Source organism: Sus scrofa, chromosome 7 (assembly GCF_054392235.1).
Source record: "Sus scrofa isolate SSC_HxYL_T2T_F1_AM1 chromosome 7, Sscrofa_HxYL_maternal_Yorkshire_Landrace_v2.0, whole genome shotgun sequence".
Taxonomy (NCBI): Eukaryota; Metazoa; Chordata; class Mammalia; order Artiodactyla; family Suidae; genus Sus; species Sus scrofa.
Genome location: NC_139389.1, coordinates 58380156 through 58399493, shown reverse-complemented (window position 1 = coordinate 58399493; position 19338 = coordinate 58380156). Strand labels below are relative to the sequence as shown.

At 47.7% G+C, this 19338-nt stretch overlaps 1 protein-coding gene and 1 non-coding gene across 2 annotated transcripts; both read left to right on the top strand.

The window, feature by feature from the left end:
- The first annotated feature begins 4407 nt into the window (after positions 1 to 4407).
- MESD (mesoderm development LRP chaperone) lies at positions 4408 to 14993 on the top strand. Its single transcript, XM_001928863.6, has 3 exons — positions 4408 to 4654; positions 11350 to 11582; positions 13823 to 14993. Exons 1-3 carry the CDS (start codon positions 4448 to 4450, stop codon positions 14079 to 14081), a joined length of 699 nt encoding a protein of 232 aa, XP_001928898.1. The 5' UTR covers positions 4408 to 4447; the 3' UTR covers positions 14082 to 14993.
- LOC146401604 (U6 spliceosomal RNA) lies at positions 7836 to 7941 on the top strand. The gene has a single exon (XR_014811755.1). It is a non-coding gene; the product is annotated as a U6 spliceosomal RNA (small nuclear RNA).
- Positions 14994 to 19338: the final 4345 nt, after the last annotated feature.

Here is a 19338-nt window from a genome sequence, read left to right as displayed (position 1 = left end):
ACAGGAGCTGCAGCTGCAGGCCTGTGCCACAGCCAAAGCAACACCAGATCCAAGCTACATCTGCAACTTATGCTGCCTCTTGCAGCAATGCTGGATCCTTAACCCACTGAGCAAGGCCAGGGACCAAACCCACATCTTCACATAGAGAACGTTGGGCCCTTAACCTGCTGAGTCACAATGGGAACTCTGCCCATCTGGTTCTTTTTTTTTTTTTTTTTTTTTTTTTTGCTTTTTTTAGGGCCATACCCACAGCATATGGAAGTTCCCAGGCTAGGGGTCCAATCGAATCTACAGCTGTTGGCCCACGCCACAGCCACAGCAATGTTGGATCCAAGCTGTGTCTGTGACCTACACCATAGCTCTTGGCAACTCTGGATCCTTAACCCACTGAGCAAGGTCAAGGATTGAACCTATATCCTCATAGAGCCTCGTCGGCTTTGTTAACCACCGAGCCATGAAGGGAAGTCCAACTCATCTTGTTCTTGATTAGCAGTAGATCCTTAGTAAAAAAAAAAAAAAAAAAAAAAATACGCCCTCACAGAATTGAACAGAATCAAGTTCCAAACACCAAAGTGGTGAAAATGCAATCAATCCAGATGTATTCACATCACTGGATAATAAACTGAATTGATGTCCTCCTCAGATGAAAGTAGCCCTGGAAATTTTTTTTTTTTACACAATCCCAACAATTTCAGTAAAACACTCAATGACTTCTTTTTTTCTGTATAACTAGATTCTGTGGCTCAGGAATCCTAGCACTTTTGCACCTTAACTTGGCAGCTGGCAAATGAATGACCAGGGTGACCCCTCCCAGCCAAGCACATGATCGACCACAGCTGTGCATGTTTTTTAGCATGACTGCACCAGGACAGGGCTCCGAGCCACTGGGTGGAGCAGTGCGCTCTGGGAGAAAGCTTATGACATTTCCCCTATGATTTCAGAAGAGAAAAAACTACTTTTTTCCTTGTGAGTTGTTTCTTCTCAATGTCAACAGAAAATGGCATAGCATGTATACCTACAGATGCATGCACGGACGTGCAGTATCAGCCGCTCCGCAGTGGGAGGGCTTTAAACTTAAGTGGCTCAGCAGTAATGAACCCGACTAGTATCCATCAGGACTCGGGTTCCATCCCTGGCCTCACTCAGTGGTTAAGGATCCGGCGTTGCCGTGACCTGTCATGTAGGTCACAGATGCGGTTTGGATCCCGTGCGGCTGTGGCTGTGGCGTAGACCAGCAGCTGCAGCTCCAACTCACCCCCTAGCCTGGGAACTTCCATATGCCTCGGGTGCGGCCCTAAAAACCAAACAAAAAACAAACAGAAACACTTCCATGGTCCTATGTGTGAAGATGAGGCAGATATTGTTAGCTAGTTGCCTGCTCACCTCCACTTCCCCTTTAATAACAGAATCTCAGTTTTGTTTGGGGTGACAATGGAGACAGCCAGAAGACAGCCTCCCTTAGAAGGCTGGGTTCCAGCCTACAAGATGTCAGCAGAAGCGTTGTGTGGAACATTCAAGGAGGCTGCTTAAAGGAAGCTGACTCCCTAAAAAGGTAGGCTCCTTTCGGCCTTCCTTCCTTCCTCCTTCCTCTGGATGAAAGTCATCTTGATGGCTAGGGCTCCAGGGGTCATTTTGGAACTCGTGACCTTGAGGATGGACACACAGGCCAGTAGGACAGAGCAGAATGAGAAAGAGGCTGGGTGCCAGATGACCAAGGAGCCAAAATACCAGCCTTAGATGCTTAGTTTCCAACCACTTCTGTGAAAGAAAATTTAAACAACAAAGCCATATGTCTTGTTTAAGCCACTTTTATTTTTTTTAATTCTGTTTTCTGTTATATGTAGGCTGTTAATCCTATTGAAGCAAGGAATATTAGTTTGCTAGGGCTGCCATAACAAAGTACAGACCAAGTAACATAAACAACAGAAGTTTATTTTTTCACTGTGCTGGAGGCTGGAAGTCCCAGCTCAAGATATCAGCCAGGTTGGTTTCTTCTGAGACCTCTTTCCTTGGCTTATAGATGGTCATCGTTTCCCTGCGAGTTCACATGATCCTCCCTCCATACATGACTGTTCAAATTCCCTTTTTTTTTGGTGGGGCGGGGGTGCACCCATGCATATGGAGGTTCCCAGGCTAGGGGTCGAATCAGAGCTACAGCTGCCAGCCTACATCACAGCCACAGCACACAGAGTCTGAGCCATGTCTGCAACCTACACCACAGCTCACAGCAATGCTGGATCCTTAACCCACTGAGCAAGACCAGGGATTGAACCCACAACCTCATGGTTCCTAGTCAGATTCATTTACACTGCGCCACAACAGGAACTCCTCAAATTTCCTTTTCTTACAAGGACACTAGTCGTACTGGACTAGAGCCCACCTTAATGACTTCATTTAAAGTTAATTACCTCTTGGAATTCCTTTCGTGGCTCAGTGGTTAACAAATCGACTAGGAGCCATGAAGTTGTGGGTTTGATCCCTGGCCTCACTCAGTGGGTTAAGGATCCAGCGTTGCCGTGAGCTGTGGTGTAGGTCGAAGACTCCGCTCGGATCCTGAGTTGCTGTGGGGTAGGCCAGCGGCTACAGCTTTGATTGGACCCCTATCCTGGGAACCTCCATATGCCTTGGGAGCGGCCCTAGACTAGGCAAAAAGACAAAAAAAAAAAAAAAGTTAATTACCTCTTTAAAGACCCTACCTCCAGATACAGTCACATTCTGAGGCCGTGGAGCAGGGTGGGGGGGTTAAGACTTCATCATAAGAAAATTTGGGGGGATACGGAGTTCCCATCGTGGCGCAGTGGTTAACAAATCCGACTAGGAACCATAAGGTTGCGGGTTCGGTCCCTGCCCTTGCTCAGTGGGTTAACGATCTGGCGTTGCCATGAGCTGTGGTGTAGGTTGCAGATGCGGCTCAGATCCCGTGTTGCTGTGGCTCTGGTGTAGGCCGGTGGCTACAGCTCCGATTCGACCCCTAGCCTGGGAACCTCCATATGCTGTGAGAGCGGCCCAAGAAATAGCAAAAAGACAAAAAAAAAAAAAAAAAAAGAGAAAATTTGGGGGGATATAATTCAGCCCATAAACAAGGCATGAATAAAGTTTGCAGTGGTTTGTTTTTTTCCTTTTTAGGTAATAGAATAATTAGTAATAAATGGCCATCAGAAGGGTAATAGGGAAATAAACTATTGGCATATTAATACCAAAGCATACTATATCTGCAATATAAAGAATGAAAGCTCATCATCTCATGTTGGTAAGTGGAAAACACTTTTAAGGAGCCAATACATTTACCAATTTGGACAGCGTGCTGCCATAAACACACATGTAAATGTAACAAAGCCATTTCTAGAGACATTTTGATGTTTGTAAATGTATAGTAAAATGTATATGATATTCAACAGACTGATAACTGGTTGGTGTGGGATAGTTAGAATGTTTGAAACTGTACAATGTTGGAATATTTTACAACTACACTAAGTGCCTTATTCAATTAAAAGTTTAAAAGAAATCAAAAGATCAGCCATTTAAAACTCGTTGAACTTTTTTTTTTGGCTGAGCCTGCACATGCATAAGTTGAACCCACACCTGAAGGATCCTTAACCACCCGAACCAGCAGCGAACTCCCTAAAACTCCTAGAATTTTAGAGCATCGCTGGCCAGAATCTTTTAAAGAAAGAAACAAAAAACAGAATGATTCATCCGTGAAAAGGATTAGTCAGAGCCGACAGTATTAGACTAAGACTAAAATCGGAAGAGATTACCGAAGCTATTTTACAGATGAAAAGTAATCATTTTTTTAAAAAGCTTTTTCAAATTCAAGCGATGACAGTAATATTGAATGCCAAACTGAATCATCCCCACTGAGCAGCAAAGCAGTGGGCCCGAGCTATTGATGATCGTCTGAAAAAGATGCTCTACCTGCCACTCCTTTTTTTAACTGGTGGTTCTCAAAGGAAGTTGCAGGGGACCAAGAGGAAACGTGTGACCCCGTGAAACCGGCTTTCTCAAAGCAAAGGCAGCTCCCAGAACTTCCAGCTCTAATTCATTTCACAGGCCTAGCGAGGTGCCGTTCGAGGATTCCAAGAGGCCGTGAGGGAACTTTTGGACCTGGCCTACCCGTAGGAGAGAAAAAGTTCGGCCTCGGGCTGGGCCGAAAATGAACGAGAGCACTCGGGTCCGATCCAGGACGGGCAGAAAGCCTCAGCTGGACACGAGGGGCAGGGCGGGGCCAAGATGGCGGAGGGGCGGGGCTCCCGGAGGTGGGGCTGGAGGAAATGGGACGGGGCGGGGCCTGGTAGGCTACTCAGGGCCGGGAGGCGGGGCTGAGGGCGGGGCGGGGTCCGACGCAGGCGACGGTAGGGGGCGGGTCCAGGAGAGAGGTGGCCTGGGGCGGGGCCGGTGGCTCGCGCAGGTCCGGTCCGCCCTCGCTACCCGGCGCTGCGCGGCGAAGATGGCGGCCTCCGCCTGGGCGCGCACCGCCGTGGTCCTTCTCTGTGTCTCTGATCTGCTGCTTCTCGTGCTGCTGCCGCCAAGGGCGTTCGCCGCTGAGGGCCCAGCCAAAACGCCCAGCGAGGCTACTCCACCTCCCCGGAAGAAGAAGAAGGATATTCGCGACTACAATGATGCGGACATGGCTCGTCTTCTGGAACAGTGGGAGGTCCGCGGCGCGCGCACACCCTCCCTGCTCTTCTCTGTCCCGGCCCTTCTCTGTCCTGGCCCCGCTCCTAGTGACCTCTTACCTCCTCCGTATTGGGACCCTTTAGACTTCCGTCTCGGTACCTTCTGACCCCCTAACCTCCTCTGCTGCGTATGCCGTGATCCCTTAGTGACCTACTCCAACCATCGTTGACCCTCGGTGTCCCCTCTGACCCCCTTACGCCCTGCCTACCCCGGTCCCAGGCCATTCATCCCAGTATCCTCTTCCATCATTCCTCTGGCCACTCCAATCACGGGTCAGCCTCTCACTATTCAGCTCTACTTTGTCTTTAGTGCCCTGGTCGCTCCACGCATTGCCCCGTATGGGCAGTGAGCCCTGCAAATGGGGAGGGAGACCTTTTCCACTCCACTCCTGAAGAATGGAGTGAGGGGTATGGGGAGGATTATCTTTCAAGAGGGCCGTTTCAACTTTCGTAGTTCTCCGTGTTCTAAATCAGTAGGACAGAATTCCCATTTTGGGTATATGTCCCTGCTGAGGGTTTTGTGATTTTTTTTTGAGTGGCTTTAATTTGGGAGGGTAGTGGGAGGCGGTAGCCAAGGCTAGTGGCGCTCCCTAGTTTAAAGGAATAATGACTTGATTTGAATGAGTTTTCTAGTTTGTTACTTGAATGCACTGGAGTGTGTCATTGCAAGGAGTGGATAATAACCTTTTTAGGTAAAGTTTACTAAACCAAAACCACGTTGCTGCTTCTTTCCAAAGGTGGTTGTGTTGTCCTGGTGAATTTGCACAGCTGGTGGAGTTGAGTCAGAAACTAGGATTCTGGGAGTTCCCGTCGTGGCGCAGTGGTTAACAAATCCGACTAGGAACCATGAGATTGCGGGTTCGGTCCCTGGCTTTGCTCAGTGGGTTAACGATCCGGCGTTGCCGTGAACTGTGGTGTAGGTTGCAGACACGGCTCGGATCCCGCGTTGCTGTGGCTCTGGTGTGGGCTGGGAGCTACAGCTCCGATTAGACCCCTAGCCTGGGAACCTCCATATGCTGTGGGAGCGGCCCAAGAAATGGCAAAAAGACAAAAAAAAAAAAAAAAAGAAAGAAAGAAACTAGGATTCTACTCGCTGTGTGTAACCTTGGGCAAGTCACGTCTCCATTCTAGGCCTCTGGTTCCTTATCTGCTGAGTGAGATTGCACTGGATGATTTCTTCCAACATTGACGCTTTATTATTCTGTGGGTATCTGTGTGCATATGTAGTGGATAGAGGCTTTCAGACATGACTTTAAAATACCATCGGATGCATTTGGCTGGAAGAAAGAAGTTTTCATGTTGACCTGCTCAAGGAAATACGGGAGTCAGTCTGGGTGTAGGCAGACCACTAAGGAGGAAGGAACTTGTTGCAGCAATTCCTCCCCCCACTTGCCATCTCTCTCTCTAGCAATCTCCCAATCTCTTTTTTGGCCTGAGCAAACAGTTTTTGATCCACTAACGTGAGAATAGCCTCTGCAATGGAAATCCTCGCCTGAAAATCCTCAGACCCTGAGCTAGACTGAAAAAGGGGGCTGCAGAGGCGAACAAGGGAGCCAGCCATCGAGAATAGCAGATAACAATAAAAATAACCGTAATACACAGTAGAAACGGCTGGATGTTATAAAAAGAAAGTATGGTGGGACTCTCAGAGGGTTTCAGGAAGGAAGTGGCATTTTAGACAGGCCAGGGAATGTGGGAAAAGAGCATTCCTAACTAATTTGCCTGAGCCGAGGTGGATGGGACCCGTGGAAATTGTGCAGAATGGTGTGAATGTCAATAGCCCAGGCTCTGGAGTTAGACTGCCTGGGTTCAGACCACTTCAGCTTGGAAATTTGGACTGGTAAAGAACCTCTCTGGGAGTTCCCGTTGTGGTGCAGCAGAAATGAATCTGACTAGGAACCATGAGGTTGTAGATTCGATCCCTGCCCTCGCTCAGTGGATTAAGGATCCATCATTGCTGTGGACTGTGATGTAGGCCGCAGACATGGCTCGGACCCTGTGTGCTGTGGCTGTGGTGTAGGCCGGCAGCTATAGCTCCGATAGATCCCTGGCCTGGGAACCTCAATATGCCACAAGTGTGACCCTAAAACGGCAAAAAAAACCCCAAAAAACAAACAAACAAAACCTCTCTGTAGCTTAGATCCCTCACCTGTAAGAAATAGAGGTGGTAGTATCCACCTCGGAGTGGTTGCGAGGATGAACTGAGAAAACATGGAAAGAACCTAGCATGGTACACCTCTATTTATATTAGTTCTAAATTAGTTAGATTGGCCAGAACAGAATTACTGAAGCCACCTAGTGAGAGGTAAGGATGGAAAGATTGGTGGGAACCAGGTCCTGCTCGGTGGGCCTTGAATCCTTCCTGTGTGGTTGGGACTTTATTTGGAAGGAAAAATGCCATCCCTGATGAGTCCAATAAGTTGATACCCAAATATAATTCTGGAATGTTTTATTTTTAATCATCCGTAACTTCATCTTTGGGTTCCGCTTCAGTAGTCAGACATGGTTTTTACAGCTGAAAGGATAGCATCAATAGAATTTTCTGCTGTTCTTTTTTTTCATTGGATATATATTAAACACTTCCCCAGGTTACTGCTCAAGTCTTGTCTTTGTAACATTTTTGAGTCTTCAGTGTATGCACTCTAGTGGTTGTTTCAGCTGCTGAACTTTTTTTTTTTTTTTTTTCTTTTTGGTTGTACCCACAGCACATGGAAGTTTTCAGGTCAGGGGTCAAACCCACACCACAGCAGGGATCTGAGCCACTGCAGTGACAACGCCTGATCCTTAACCCACTGTGCCGTGGTGGGAACTCCTCTTGAGTGTTTTTGAATAGGAGAGTATCATGATTAGGGGTAAACTTGAGAAAAATTTGGTCCAAAGAGTTTAAAATGGGTGGGCAAGGAGAAACTCTGAAGGTAGGGACAACTTCATATTTATTGAGTGTTCTTTAGCTAACAGGACTGCTCTAGCACTTTGTCTTTTCTAGATGATATCATTGAGGCACAGAGAGGTCAAGTAATTTGCACCAGGTCACACAGCAAATTAGCTTAATTTCAAATTCAAAATTCAGTCACTGGATTTTAAAGCTTATTCTTTTAACCATTTTACTACACTGCCATACACATTGGTGAGCAGAGTACAGATGAAAGGTAATGAGGGGTGCTCGCTTCGGTAGCACATATACTAAAATTGGAATGATACAGACAAGATTAGCACAACCCTGTGCAGGGATGACATACAAATTTGTGAAATGGTCCATATTTAAAAAAAAAAAAAAAAAAGAAAGGTAATGAGGGGGACCTGGGTTAAACTAGAAGCTGCAGGAATGGAGTAGAAGGGAGAAAGAAATGGGAGGATTTTGTATTCTTAACAGGATTTGATAGTTGATTAATTATATGACCAGGAAGGTGGCAGGATACTGTAGCGAAGGGATGCAGGTTTTGAACCTCAGTCTTACCACTTAGTAACTGTGTGACACTCATTTTCCTTATCCTTAAAGCCAGAAAACATCCCGCTTTGCAGGGTTGCTTGCAGACGAAATGAGCTAATGTTTTGCTCACAAACACTCTACAAACGGGGGGCAACCTTCCCCAGTAGCAGGGATTTTTCTGTGGGAGGACAGATCCCCTTCCATGGGTGCTTTTTTTCATAGGAAGCAGTACTTCTTCCCTGGCGGCAGTCCCTAAATTCTTCCTGAACGCCTTCTCTGCTAGCGTGAACATGAGGCACTGCAGAGAGATGCCTGCCTCAGGCGTGTGGAGTGAGGCACGAAGGGGAGACCTCCTTCCACTGTGTTACGACTGTTGCTTTGCCCTAGTTGGTAGAGATTCTTTCATTTTGCACGTTACTGTAATCAGGTGCCCTCGAGGTGCAGGCGGGAGGGATTCAGAGCCAGACTTGTGAGTCTGTTTTTTTGTTTTTTGTTTTGTTTTTTGTCTATTAACTCTGCACCTGTGGCATATGGAACCTGTAGCTGCCTGCCAGCCTACAGCACAGCTCACAGCAATGCCGGATCCTTAATCCACTGAGCAAGGCCAGGGATTAAACCTCATGGATACTAGTATCCTCATGGATACTAGTCGGATTCATTACAGCTGAGCCACCACGGGAGCTCCTGAATCTGTACTTCTGGGTCACCCTTTCCCAGTGACCTGAGTAAGTTTCTTTCTGTGCCTCATCCACTTCTGTATTCCATGGGGATCTTGCAGGGTTGTCCTGAGGCGGGAGATAATTAAACAGGACGGGCCTGAGATACAGTAGCTACTCAGTAGCTGGTATTGTTATCAAGGACCCTGGGTGGAAGAAAAGGATTTACAGTAGGCCTTTGTAGCTATTAATTTGACTTCATCAGTAGAGGAGTGGTGAAGCCAGTCAGAAATGCAGGACTGGCCTGGAGGCAGGACTGCCTAGGTTGGGGTGGTGGTGGTGGTGGGTGGGGGGGCCTGATTGGTGCATCCTCCCAGCCCTGCCTTGGGGCAAGGGTTTGAATGCCTTGGGCTCAGAGAAAGAGCTGGAACTGATAAGATACCTGGGGAAGTTAGGAACTAAGAGTAGACCTGCACAGTCACACCTATGGCACTGGTTTTCTTTGCTTTTTGTAACTGAAACTCACAAACAATCTAAAGGGGAAATTAAAAGTTCTCAGAACAGTCCTTACCCTTGTTGTTTGCGCTAGACTTCTGGTTATTGTATTTCCATGAGCGAGAAATGGTGCTTGTGACCTAGTGAGTTAATTTCAATGACATTAGGAACATCAGTTTGAAAAATAAAAATATTTTAGGTTATTGAACCAACTAGAAGTCTCCAAGTATTTTTAAGGAGACTATAACAAATGCTGTGGAGAATTAGAATAGAGTGCAGACAGAAACGGCCGTGAATTTGACCACCAGGAGCTCCTGTGTACTTTTTTTTTTTTGTCTTTTTGGGGCTGCACCTGCGGCCTATGGAGGTTCCCAGGCTAGGGGTCGAATCGGAGCTATAGCTGCCGGCCTTCGCCACAGCCACAGCCACAGCAATGCGGGATCTGAGTCGAGACTGACCTACACCACAGCTCACGGCAACGCCGGATCCTTTACCCATTGAGTAAGGCCAGGGATCGAACCTGCATTCTCATGGATACTAGTCGCGTTCGTTAACCACTGAGCCCCTACCTTACTTACCGCTGAGCCCCTACGGGAAGTCCCCTTTAAGTATTTTTTAATTCATTTATCTTCTATTCACTAGTTGGCGTTCTACTATTAGTAGTTAATTCACTTGTTAAACGACTCAGTGGTTCTTATTTTATTTGGGGAGTTATAAATCATTCTGTCATTTTGATTTTCAGATTATTCCAGATTAGGCCCCTGAGCTCTGCTGCACGTTGGCTTCTGTGTCATTTTGACATGTTCCCATGATTCTCTGAGCACTTTCTTACTTTCTGCTACCAGAAGATAACTTCAGACTCATCTTCAGTTTTTCTTTGCTGAAATTAGCCTTTTCTCCCTGGTTCTTTTAAATAGTTTTGTCTGTTTGTATCAGAAATCAGAGTTCCTTCTTCTGCCTCCAATTCTAGCCCAGTACCACGGGTACATTTTTCCCCTTCCAGATTTCAACTCTTGTCCCCAACGTAAAGAACCTCGTTCCCATTATCCTCAAGGTAGTTACTCTTTTGCTCAAGCCTAGAATTCACAGGCGGTGGCTCAGAATTGCTGGCTCACACCACTGCAGCAACCATACCTACTAACTAGGATTGAATATTTGTTTACAGTGCTTATATATTTTTTGTGTGTGTGTGTCTTTTTGCCATTTCTTGGGCCGCTCCTGTGGCATATGGAGGTTCCCAGGCTAGGGGTCGAATTGGAACTGTAGCCATCGGCCTACACCACAGCCACAGCAACTTGTAATCCAAGCTGCGTTTGCAACCTACACCACAGCTCATGGCAACGCTGGATCCTTAACCCACTGAGCAAGGGCAGGGATCGAACCCGCAACCTCATGGTTCCTAGTCGGATTCGTTAACCACTGAACCATGACAGGAACTCCTACAGTGCTTATTTTTTAAGTGAAGTTGATGTATATGAAGTGCAGATCTTAGGTATTCACTGCCATGAATTTTGACACATGGATGTACATCTGCGTTAGCCACACCCCTGTGAAAATAGAGAAGATTCCCATTATCCCAGAAAGTAACTTTGTGTCCCTTCTCAGTCAAGCCCACCTCCTAACCCCCTCCCCCAGGAGCAGCCACCATTGATTTCTGTCCTGGCATCATTTTGCCTATTCTTCTTTTTTAAATTTTTATTGTTTTTGTCTTTTTAGGGCTGCACGCAAGGCATATGGAGTTTCCCAGGTTATAGGGGTCGAATTGGAGCTGTAGCCCCCAGCCTACACCATAGCTCACAGCAACGCCGGATCCTTAACCCGCTGAGTGAGCCCAGGGAACCCATGTCATCATGCCATGAGCCATGATGGCAGCTCCAATTTTGCCTATTCTTGAACTTTAAGTAAATGAATTGTATAGCATGTCCAGTGTTGTGCCTGGCTCTGCCTAGGAGGACATCTCCAGGTTTTTTTCTTTTTCTGTTATAACTTAGATCGTAAGTGCACACCTCACATCACAGGCAAGAGTTCTTGCCTCTGCCAGTGCGTAAGCACACGTCTGATGTCTCTGATGCTTTTCCCCCCATCCTGTTAGAAAGATGACGACATAGAAGAAGGAGACCTCCCAGAGCACAAGAGGCCCTCCGCGCCTATCGACTTCTCACAGATAGACCCGGGCAAGCCCGAGAGCATACTGAAAATGACGAAGAAAGGCAAGACGCTTATGATGTTTGTCACTGTATCCGGAAACCCCACTGAGAAGGAGACGGAGGAAATCACAAGCCTCTGGCAGGGCAGTCTTTTCAACGCCAACTATGACGTCCAAAGGTAAAGCAGCAGCAGCCTTGCTCAGAAAACCATGGGCTGCACTGGGAATTTCTCTGAGTCTGTATAATAGAAGGTCCTTCCTGGCAGTGCTTGTACCTAAGGGCCCTGGACCTTTCCTGTCTAGTCTGTCTTTTACATCTATTTATTTATTTAAGTTTTTTGCTTTTATTTATTTTATTTTATTATTACTATTATTATTATTTATTTATTTATTTATTTTGCTTTTTAGGGCCATACCTGCAGCATGTGGAAGTTCCCAGGCTAGGGGTCTAATCAGAGCTGCCAACCTACACCATAGCTCTTGGCAATGCCGATTCTTAACCCACTGAGCGAGGCCAGGGATCGAACCCTCGTCTTCCTGGATACTAGTTCTGTTTGTAACCCGCTGAGCCACCATGGGAACTCCCTAATTTTTTTTTTTTTCTTTAAAGAAGGGCCTTCATTACTGGTCGAAGCCAGTGAGTTTGTTTGTTTTAACATTTAATCCTAAAGTTGTTTATCTTTGTGTGTCTAACTTCTGTTTTATCTGAGTAGAAAGCTGTATAGTTTAGCTTCTATGGGGGGGGATAAATTAATTACAGTTTGAAAGTGTGCTTCCTTTTGAAGTTTCTGCTCATAGAAGAATGGACAGAAAGTGTCCTGTGTTCACACATAAGCCTGGACCAGGCTGTTAATTTATTTTTTAATTTTTTTTTTTTTTTAGGGCCGCAGCCACAGCATATGGAGGTTCCCCGGGAACCAGGCTAGGGGTCAAATGGGAGCTGTAACTGCTGGCCTATACCACAACCACAGCAATGCTGCCAGTTCTGAGCTGCATCTGTGACCTACATCACAGCTCACAGCAGTGCCAGATCCTTAACCCACTGAGTGAGGTCAGGGGACGAACTCGCAACCTCACAGATATTAGTCAGGTTCTTAACCCACTGAGCCACAACAGAACTCCAGGACGTTAATTTAAAGTGAAAGGGTCCGGTTTTCACAAGTCACTGTGATCCTGAGATGCAGTTTTTTTTTTTTGCCACACCTGAGGCATATCATAGGTCCCAGGCCAGGATCAAACCCACGCCTCAGCAGCAGCACAGACTGATAACACCACATCCTTAACCTGCTGCACCACAGTGAGAACTCAATAAGATGCGATTTTAAGGAATTTCCTTTTTCTTCCTCAACAACACTTCTGAAATACAGGGTATTCAAATATCTTAGTTGGAGGAATATCAAAGTAATAAAAAGGAATGAAGGGATACTTGAGGGTGCCTACAATGACAGGATGCTTTAGTTAGCTAGACACTTAGGGGAACAGTAAGTGCTGGGGGGCTGCCTGGTCTTGAGCTGTCACTCATCTCTGGAGTGCTGAGGGCAGTCGCTGTAGGTGGAGCCCCCTCCGGAGCGGAGGGTGGTACCCACTGACCGAACTAGTGGTCCCCCCCCCGCCCCCAGCACCTGCTGAGTGTGGACACACTTGGTTGCTTGCTGTTAACCTCCAGGGTGAGCATTTCTGTCCAGTAGCCGGGTTTCCTCTTGAGCCTTTCATGGGCCTCTTATGATCCCATCTAAACCTGTGTTTTTGTTTGTCAGCCTCTATTAGCAGAAGCCTTTTGTCAAATGAAACCTTAACTGGGCCCTTCCGAATGTAAAACCACCCCAGACAACAGCCCCCACCTTGCTGCCATGGCAGCAGCCAGCACCCTGTCTGCAGCATCCTAAGGCCCTTCCTAATGCTATCTCTCTCTCTCTTTTTTTTTTTTTTTTTTTTTTGGTCTTTTTAGGGCTACATCCATGGCATATGAAAGTTCCCAGGATAGGGGTCATATCAGAGCTGTAGCTGCTGGCCTACACCACAGCCACAGCAATGAAGGATCGTTAACCCAGTGACCGAGGCCGGGGATCAAACCCGAGTCCTCATGGATGCTAGTCAGGTTCGTTACCACTGAGCCACGATGGGAACTCTGCTAATGCTGTGTCTTTGCATGAGCTGCCACTTAGCCTGCACACGCAAAATCCAGGTTCTCTTTCCATTTTGATCTGAGCCTGAGGTGTTAAGCGGTTCATTCAGCCAGCTAGTATTTTCAAACAGTGAATGTCAAAAGCTACTTGGCCTTGGAAAATAGAATGTTTTGTTCTGTATTCATGTAGCATTTGAAAGGGCTTCTTTTTCTTGGTTAAGTGCCACAGAACTGCTCTGACCCATTAGCACCTTCCTAGCCGTGCGCTGACTGTAGTCCCGTCTCTCCGCCAAGGTTCATCGTGGGATCAGACCGGGCCATCTTCATGCTGCGTGACGGGAGCTACGCCTGGGAGATCAAGGACTTTTTGGTCAGTCAAGACAGGTGTGCCGATGTCACGCTGGAGGGACAGGTATACCCCGGGAAAGGAGGCGGAAGCAAAGAGAAAAATAAAACCAAGCAAGAGAAGGGCAAAAAGAAGAAGGAGGGAGACTCCAAATCTCGGGCTTCGAAGGACGACAACCGAGCTGGGAGTCAAAGACAAGAGCTGTAGCGGGGCCGCTGCCACGGGCTCTGCACAGGAGCGGGCACAGGGACAGGGCGGCCGTGGGGCACCACACACTGATGGACTTGTAGTTTCTGCTGGAAAAGCTCTGCCACATGACCAGTTGGTGGTCCGTATGAGAATTCCTGTCTAAAAGTCTTCGAGAAAGAAAACATTGGCTTTGTAATTAACATGGGACACTGACAAATGCACGTTTACTCTCAGATCACTTAGATGGAAACCGGCGGTGTTGCTTTTTCCTTAAATATAGGGGAGTTGCTGGCTGGGTGGTGCCATCACCCCGCTGGCCATACCTGCTCTGATCCGGCCCCCTGCTGTGTCTGTGCTGTTTACTTCTGTTAGCTGAAAGGACACCAGGTTCTTAACCAGACAAACTGAAGACTCTTGACGTGATTGCATCAGCTCTGTGCTGCAGATATCACCTTCATTACTGTGAAATGAAAACGACGCCCTGGGAGCACGGCACGGAGCTCCAGTAACTAGATAGACAATCAGGACGCCAGGATGCTTGAATCCCAGATCTATGCAGCAGATGCAGAGGACGGCAAATAATGCAATTTGGAAATCCTCCGTGTTCCCTTTGAGTTTCTTGGACTGGAATCCCTCTTATCAGTTAGTGAGAACCCTTGGTATCTATCAGGTGTTACCGGGGTCTGTAAGTCCAGGGGTTCTGTCAACTCGGAACCTTAATTCAGGAAAGAGTAATGCTGGGGTTGAGAGCCGAGTGTTCCATTTCATGTGATGGTTTTCATGGGTGTCAGTCAGGCATCAGCAGAGTCTTCGCAGGGTGTAGCAGAAGACTCGACCCCCTTCTTCATTTCTACACATTTTTCTTTGATAAAGTGCCTAAATTTGTGGTGGTTTTGTATGGTACTAACACGACACCTACCTGTTACCGTCTGGTTTGGCTGTTCCTGTGTCAGAGTTGACTCTGAGTGAGAGTTACAGAATTTATACACAGGTCTCATTTTTAAGAACTAAAATTATTTGTTAAAAAAACAAAAGACACCTTCCATTGTGATTTTAACAAGTTGAAAATAGCACACATGCAAAGTTATAAGATGTCACTGTTAAAGAAGAGTACAAAGCGAAAAGTTTTGGCCTCCCCTCCTGCCACTGCCTGGTCCCAGTGGAAGCTACGGTTACCTGTTAATAGGTGCACTTACCAGTGTGTAGTGATGTGTGTTTTAGCCTCACAGCATCCATTTCCCCTTATTTTGGTAACTCTTCAGCCTTCCCTGTGATGATCCACACTCCTTAGGTGGGGTGTCTGCCCTGCGGGCCCCCCACTCCCAGGAGTTAATCCCAGGGTGAGTTTGCTTGAGCCACCTCAGGAAGGGCTGGGGTTTCTGTTGTTGTTTGATTTTTTTTTTTTTTTTTTTTTTTTGGTTTTTAGGGCCACACCCACAGCATATGGAAGATCCCAGGCTAGGGGGTCAAAACAGAGTTGCAGCTGCCAGCCTACACCACAGCCACAGCCATGCTAGATCTGAGCTGCATCTTCAACCTACACCACAGCTCACAGCAACGCTGGATCCTTAACCCACTGAGCAAGGCCAGGGATCGCACCCACGTCCTCATGGTGCTCATTATTGAAGGTCGAAATTAATCCTCTGACTCAGAGCTGATGAGAAAATGTTTTCCCTGATGAGGCCATGAGGCACCTTGTTGACCAGACTGGGTGAGGACAGGGCTTGGAGCTGAGAGGCGTTCTCTCGGGGTCCTCGACCGCAGTCTCGGGGGTCAGCCTGGCTGAGATCAGCTGGGGCTGGGGAGCAGGCGAGGAAGATGCAGATGATAACTGCCACAACAAACACATTCTGGACTTTAGAACTTCCACATGCCTCCCGTTGTCCACCTCGTGTGAGCCTCACACCTGCCCTGCTCTGAAGGTGTGGGCAATTCTAGTTCACAGGTGAGACAGTCGAGAGGGGAAAGGACTTACCAGGAATGGAAGAACAGCCCGTGTTCTGCCTCCTCCTTCTCGAAACTTCTGTCAGGTGAAGTAGAAATAGTCATCCTCTCTCCCTCACCATCCAGAGAGCAGGGATCCCTCTGAAGAGACCATTGGTGTCTGCCCCAGAAAGTCAAGCCGAAAATTAAGGCATGCATCCACTAGGGGGCAGCAGAGACTGGCGTGCCTCCTGCCTCCACGTGGTGCAGCGCTCTGACTGCCACCCATCCTTGGGGGAGAATTCTTCAGCTCTTATTTAAATTAACAGATCACCCAATCTGGGCTTGCCAAGTATTTGCAAAAATCTGCATATACCTTTGTCTCTGGATTTCTCTTTGAAACCTAAAGGATTATCTGATCCGAGTGTATTGTTCTACGTAATTCATTTACTTCATCATCATAGCAACCCTGTGCAGTAGACACTCTAGAATCATCCCCGTTTTACACACAAGGAAACGGAGGCACAGAAATTAAGTATTTTTATCGTGGTCACAGGGCTAGGAAGTGACAAAGCCAGGATTTGAACCCAGATTGTTGAGCTCTGCCTGGGAAGAGGCCTGCACCTGCCCATCAGGCTTCACTGCACACCCACTGGCCAGGTCCCTACTGAACACAGACAGATTCCAGGAACTGCGCAGGTAATGAGGGTGAAGATGAAAAGGCAGCAAAGCCCCTGCCCTCCTGGGGTTTACAGATGGCATTAAAAGATGCTCAATGTCGCTTTCCATTTATTGAGCACCCACTGTGTGCAGGCTCTTTACATATTTTATTTCATTTACTCCATAACCCTTTGAGGTTGCCATTCATTAGCCATTAGCGTGAGGCCCCATTAGAGCACAACTCTGGAATTGGACTACCCAGCCCTGCATTTTACAAGATGTATCATCTTGGGCATGTCATCGAAACACCTCACCTAGGCCTATGAAATTTCTAATAAAAGCACTAATGAGGAGTTCCCATCATGGCGCAGCAGAAACGAATCCGACCAGGAACATGAGGACTCGGGTTCAATCCCCGGTCCTGCTCAGTGGGTTAAGGATCTGGTGTTGCTGTGAGCTGTGGTGTAAGTCACAGATGCAGCTCGGAGCTGGCCTTGCTGTGGCTGTGATGTAGGCCGTCAGCTGTGGCTCCAATTTGACCCCTAGCCTGGGAATCTCCATATGCTGAAGGTGCACTCCTAAAAAGACAAAAGACACCCCCCCAAAAAAAAAGACACTATGGAAATTCCTCCTCATAGAAGTGTTGTCAGGATTAAATAAGCGAATCCATGTGAAACCCTTAGCATAGCCTTCTATACCTGTTAACTTATCAACTACTATCATACTGAGTTTGTTTTGGGTTTTTTTGTCTGGATTTTTTTTTTGGCGGGGGGGTTTGGAGGAGCTGGGCTTTTGGCATGTGGAAATTCCTGGGCCAGAGTGAACATGGGTCACAGCAATGACCTGAGCTGCTGCAGTGACAACGCCAGATCCTTAATCGACTGTGCCACAAAGGAATTCCTGCTGTTTTTTTCAGATGAGTAAACAGAGGTTAGAAGAGTTAAGCCCAAGCCTCAAGATCACTGCTAGGAGGAGGCAGAATGACCTAGAGGCAGTGCTCTGTTCACTGGAGCACAACAGCCTAAGGTAGGGGATGAGATGGAAGTGTGCAGGGGCTGAGAGATTGTTCCGGAAGAATGGCCGTCAGCCCAGTGGAGTAGCAGAGTGGGTCTGCTCTGCTCAGGCAGGAACGCCCACTGCTCCCACCTCCTCGGCACTGCACTCGCAGATACTCACATGGCTGAGAGCCTTCACACTTAGGTAAAGAGGCTTCATTCACCCTGAACATGACCAGGGCCAGAGGATGGGCTGCAGGAAACTGCCAGCTGGCCGTGTTGTTTGCCAGGATGAGGAAATCTCCAGGGGGCAGATTTTAGGAGGTTTCGTTCAAGTGTCATAAACCAGAAACTCTGGGGCCCTCTCCATCCAGCATCTGAGGAAATCTCAGCTGACAGCCGAGGCCATGGGCTAAAGTCTCCATAGGTCTCTTTGAACAGATTCAAGCCTATCAAAGAGCCCATCACTCAAGTTCTGTCAAACCCTAGATCTGAGCAGCCCAACTTGCAGGATTTTTATTGATATTTATTTATTTTATTTATTTACCTCCCTGCCATGCATGCGGAAGTTCCCAGGCCAGCGATCAAACCCATGGCATAGCAGGGACAACACCAGATCCTTAACTTGCTGGGTCACACAGGAACAACAGGATTTTTTTGCTCCCTGGCTCTCCAGAGCAACCCCCCCCCCCCCCCCCCGCCCCGGGGACATCTGTTGAAGTTTCCGAGCCCATGAATCTGGGGCCTGGATTTGGGCAACGCTGCAAGCAAGGAGGGCTACCCTCCCGGAATGTCAGGAATCCCAGGGACATCTGGACTGCTTTGCTTTGGCTGGTCCTGCCAGCTGGCAGTCTTGCTTGCGGGGACCTGGGCTTCCGTGATGGGCCTGGAAAACACTGAGGCCCCTTTGATCCTCGCCTCCGGCCACAGCTGGCATTGGATGACCTTGAGCGCCAATTTGATGTCCCTAGGCTTTTACCTCTTCTATAAACAGGGGTGACAAGTCCTGCCAGGGCTGGAACTCACATACCAGGGTCTGGAAGAAACAAGACTGTTCCTCCTTTAGAATCTTTTGAGGGCATGCCTGCTGTTTTCTGGCATTGGGCTTCTACTCATTTTTATTTTTTTGTATTTTTAGGGACACACTGCAGCATATGGAAGTTTCCAGGCTAGGGGTCCAATCAGAGCCACAGCTGCCAGCCTACACCGCAGCCACAGCAATGTAGAATCCGACCCGAATCTGCAATCTACACCACAGCTCATGGCAACACTGGATCCTTAACCCAATGAGTGGGGCCAGGGATCGAACCCACATTCTCATGGATACTAGTCGGGCTTGTTACCGCTGAGCCACAATGGGAATTCCTACTTCTAATTTTAAATCAAGATATGCCCCAGATTGGATCACCTCTGCTCCGCAGTTGGACTAGATAGTGTAAACCAAGCATTAACCAAGGGACTGGGCCCCTGAAGGGGACTCTGCTAGTGCAAGTCCTTGGGCTTTTGAAGGCAGCATCAGGAGGGAAGGAGGGAGGGGGAGGGAGAGGAGGAGATGCAAAAGCTGGAGGGCATGGCCTGGAGGCTGTGGGAGCTTAGGCTCGATGGAGGTGGCTGGGCTGGAGGTGTGTGTGTGTGTGTGTGTGTGTGTGTGTGTGTGTGTGTCTGTGTACACACATCTAATGGTTGCAGAATGCCTG

Coding starts and splice junctions, on each gene's coding strand:
- MESD (XM_001928863.6), top strand. CDS start 4,448: ATGGCGGCCTCCGCCTGGGCGCGCACCGCCGTGGTCCTTCTCTGTGTC. Junction 4,655..11,349: donor GTCTTCTGGAACAGTGGGAG/GTCCGCGGCGCG, acceptor CCATCCTGTTAG/AAAGATGACGACATAGAAGA. Junction 11,583..13,822: donor GCCAACTATGACGTCCAAAG/GTAAAGCAGCAG, acceptor CTCTCCGCCAAG/GTTCATCGTGGGATCAGACC.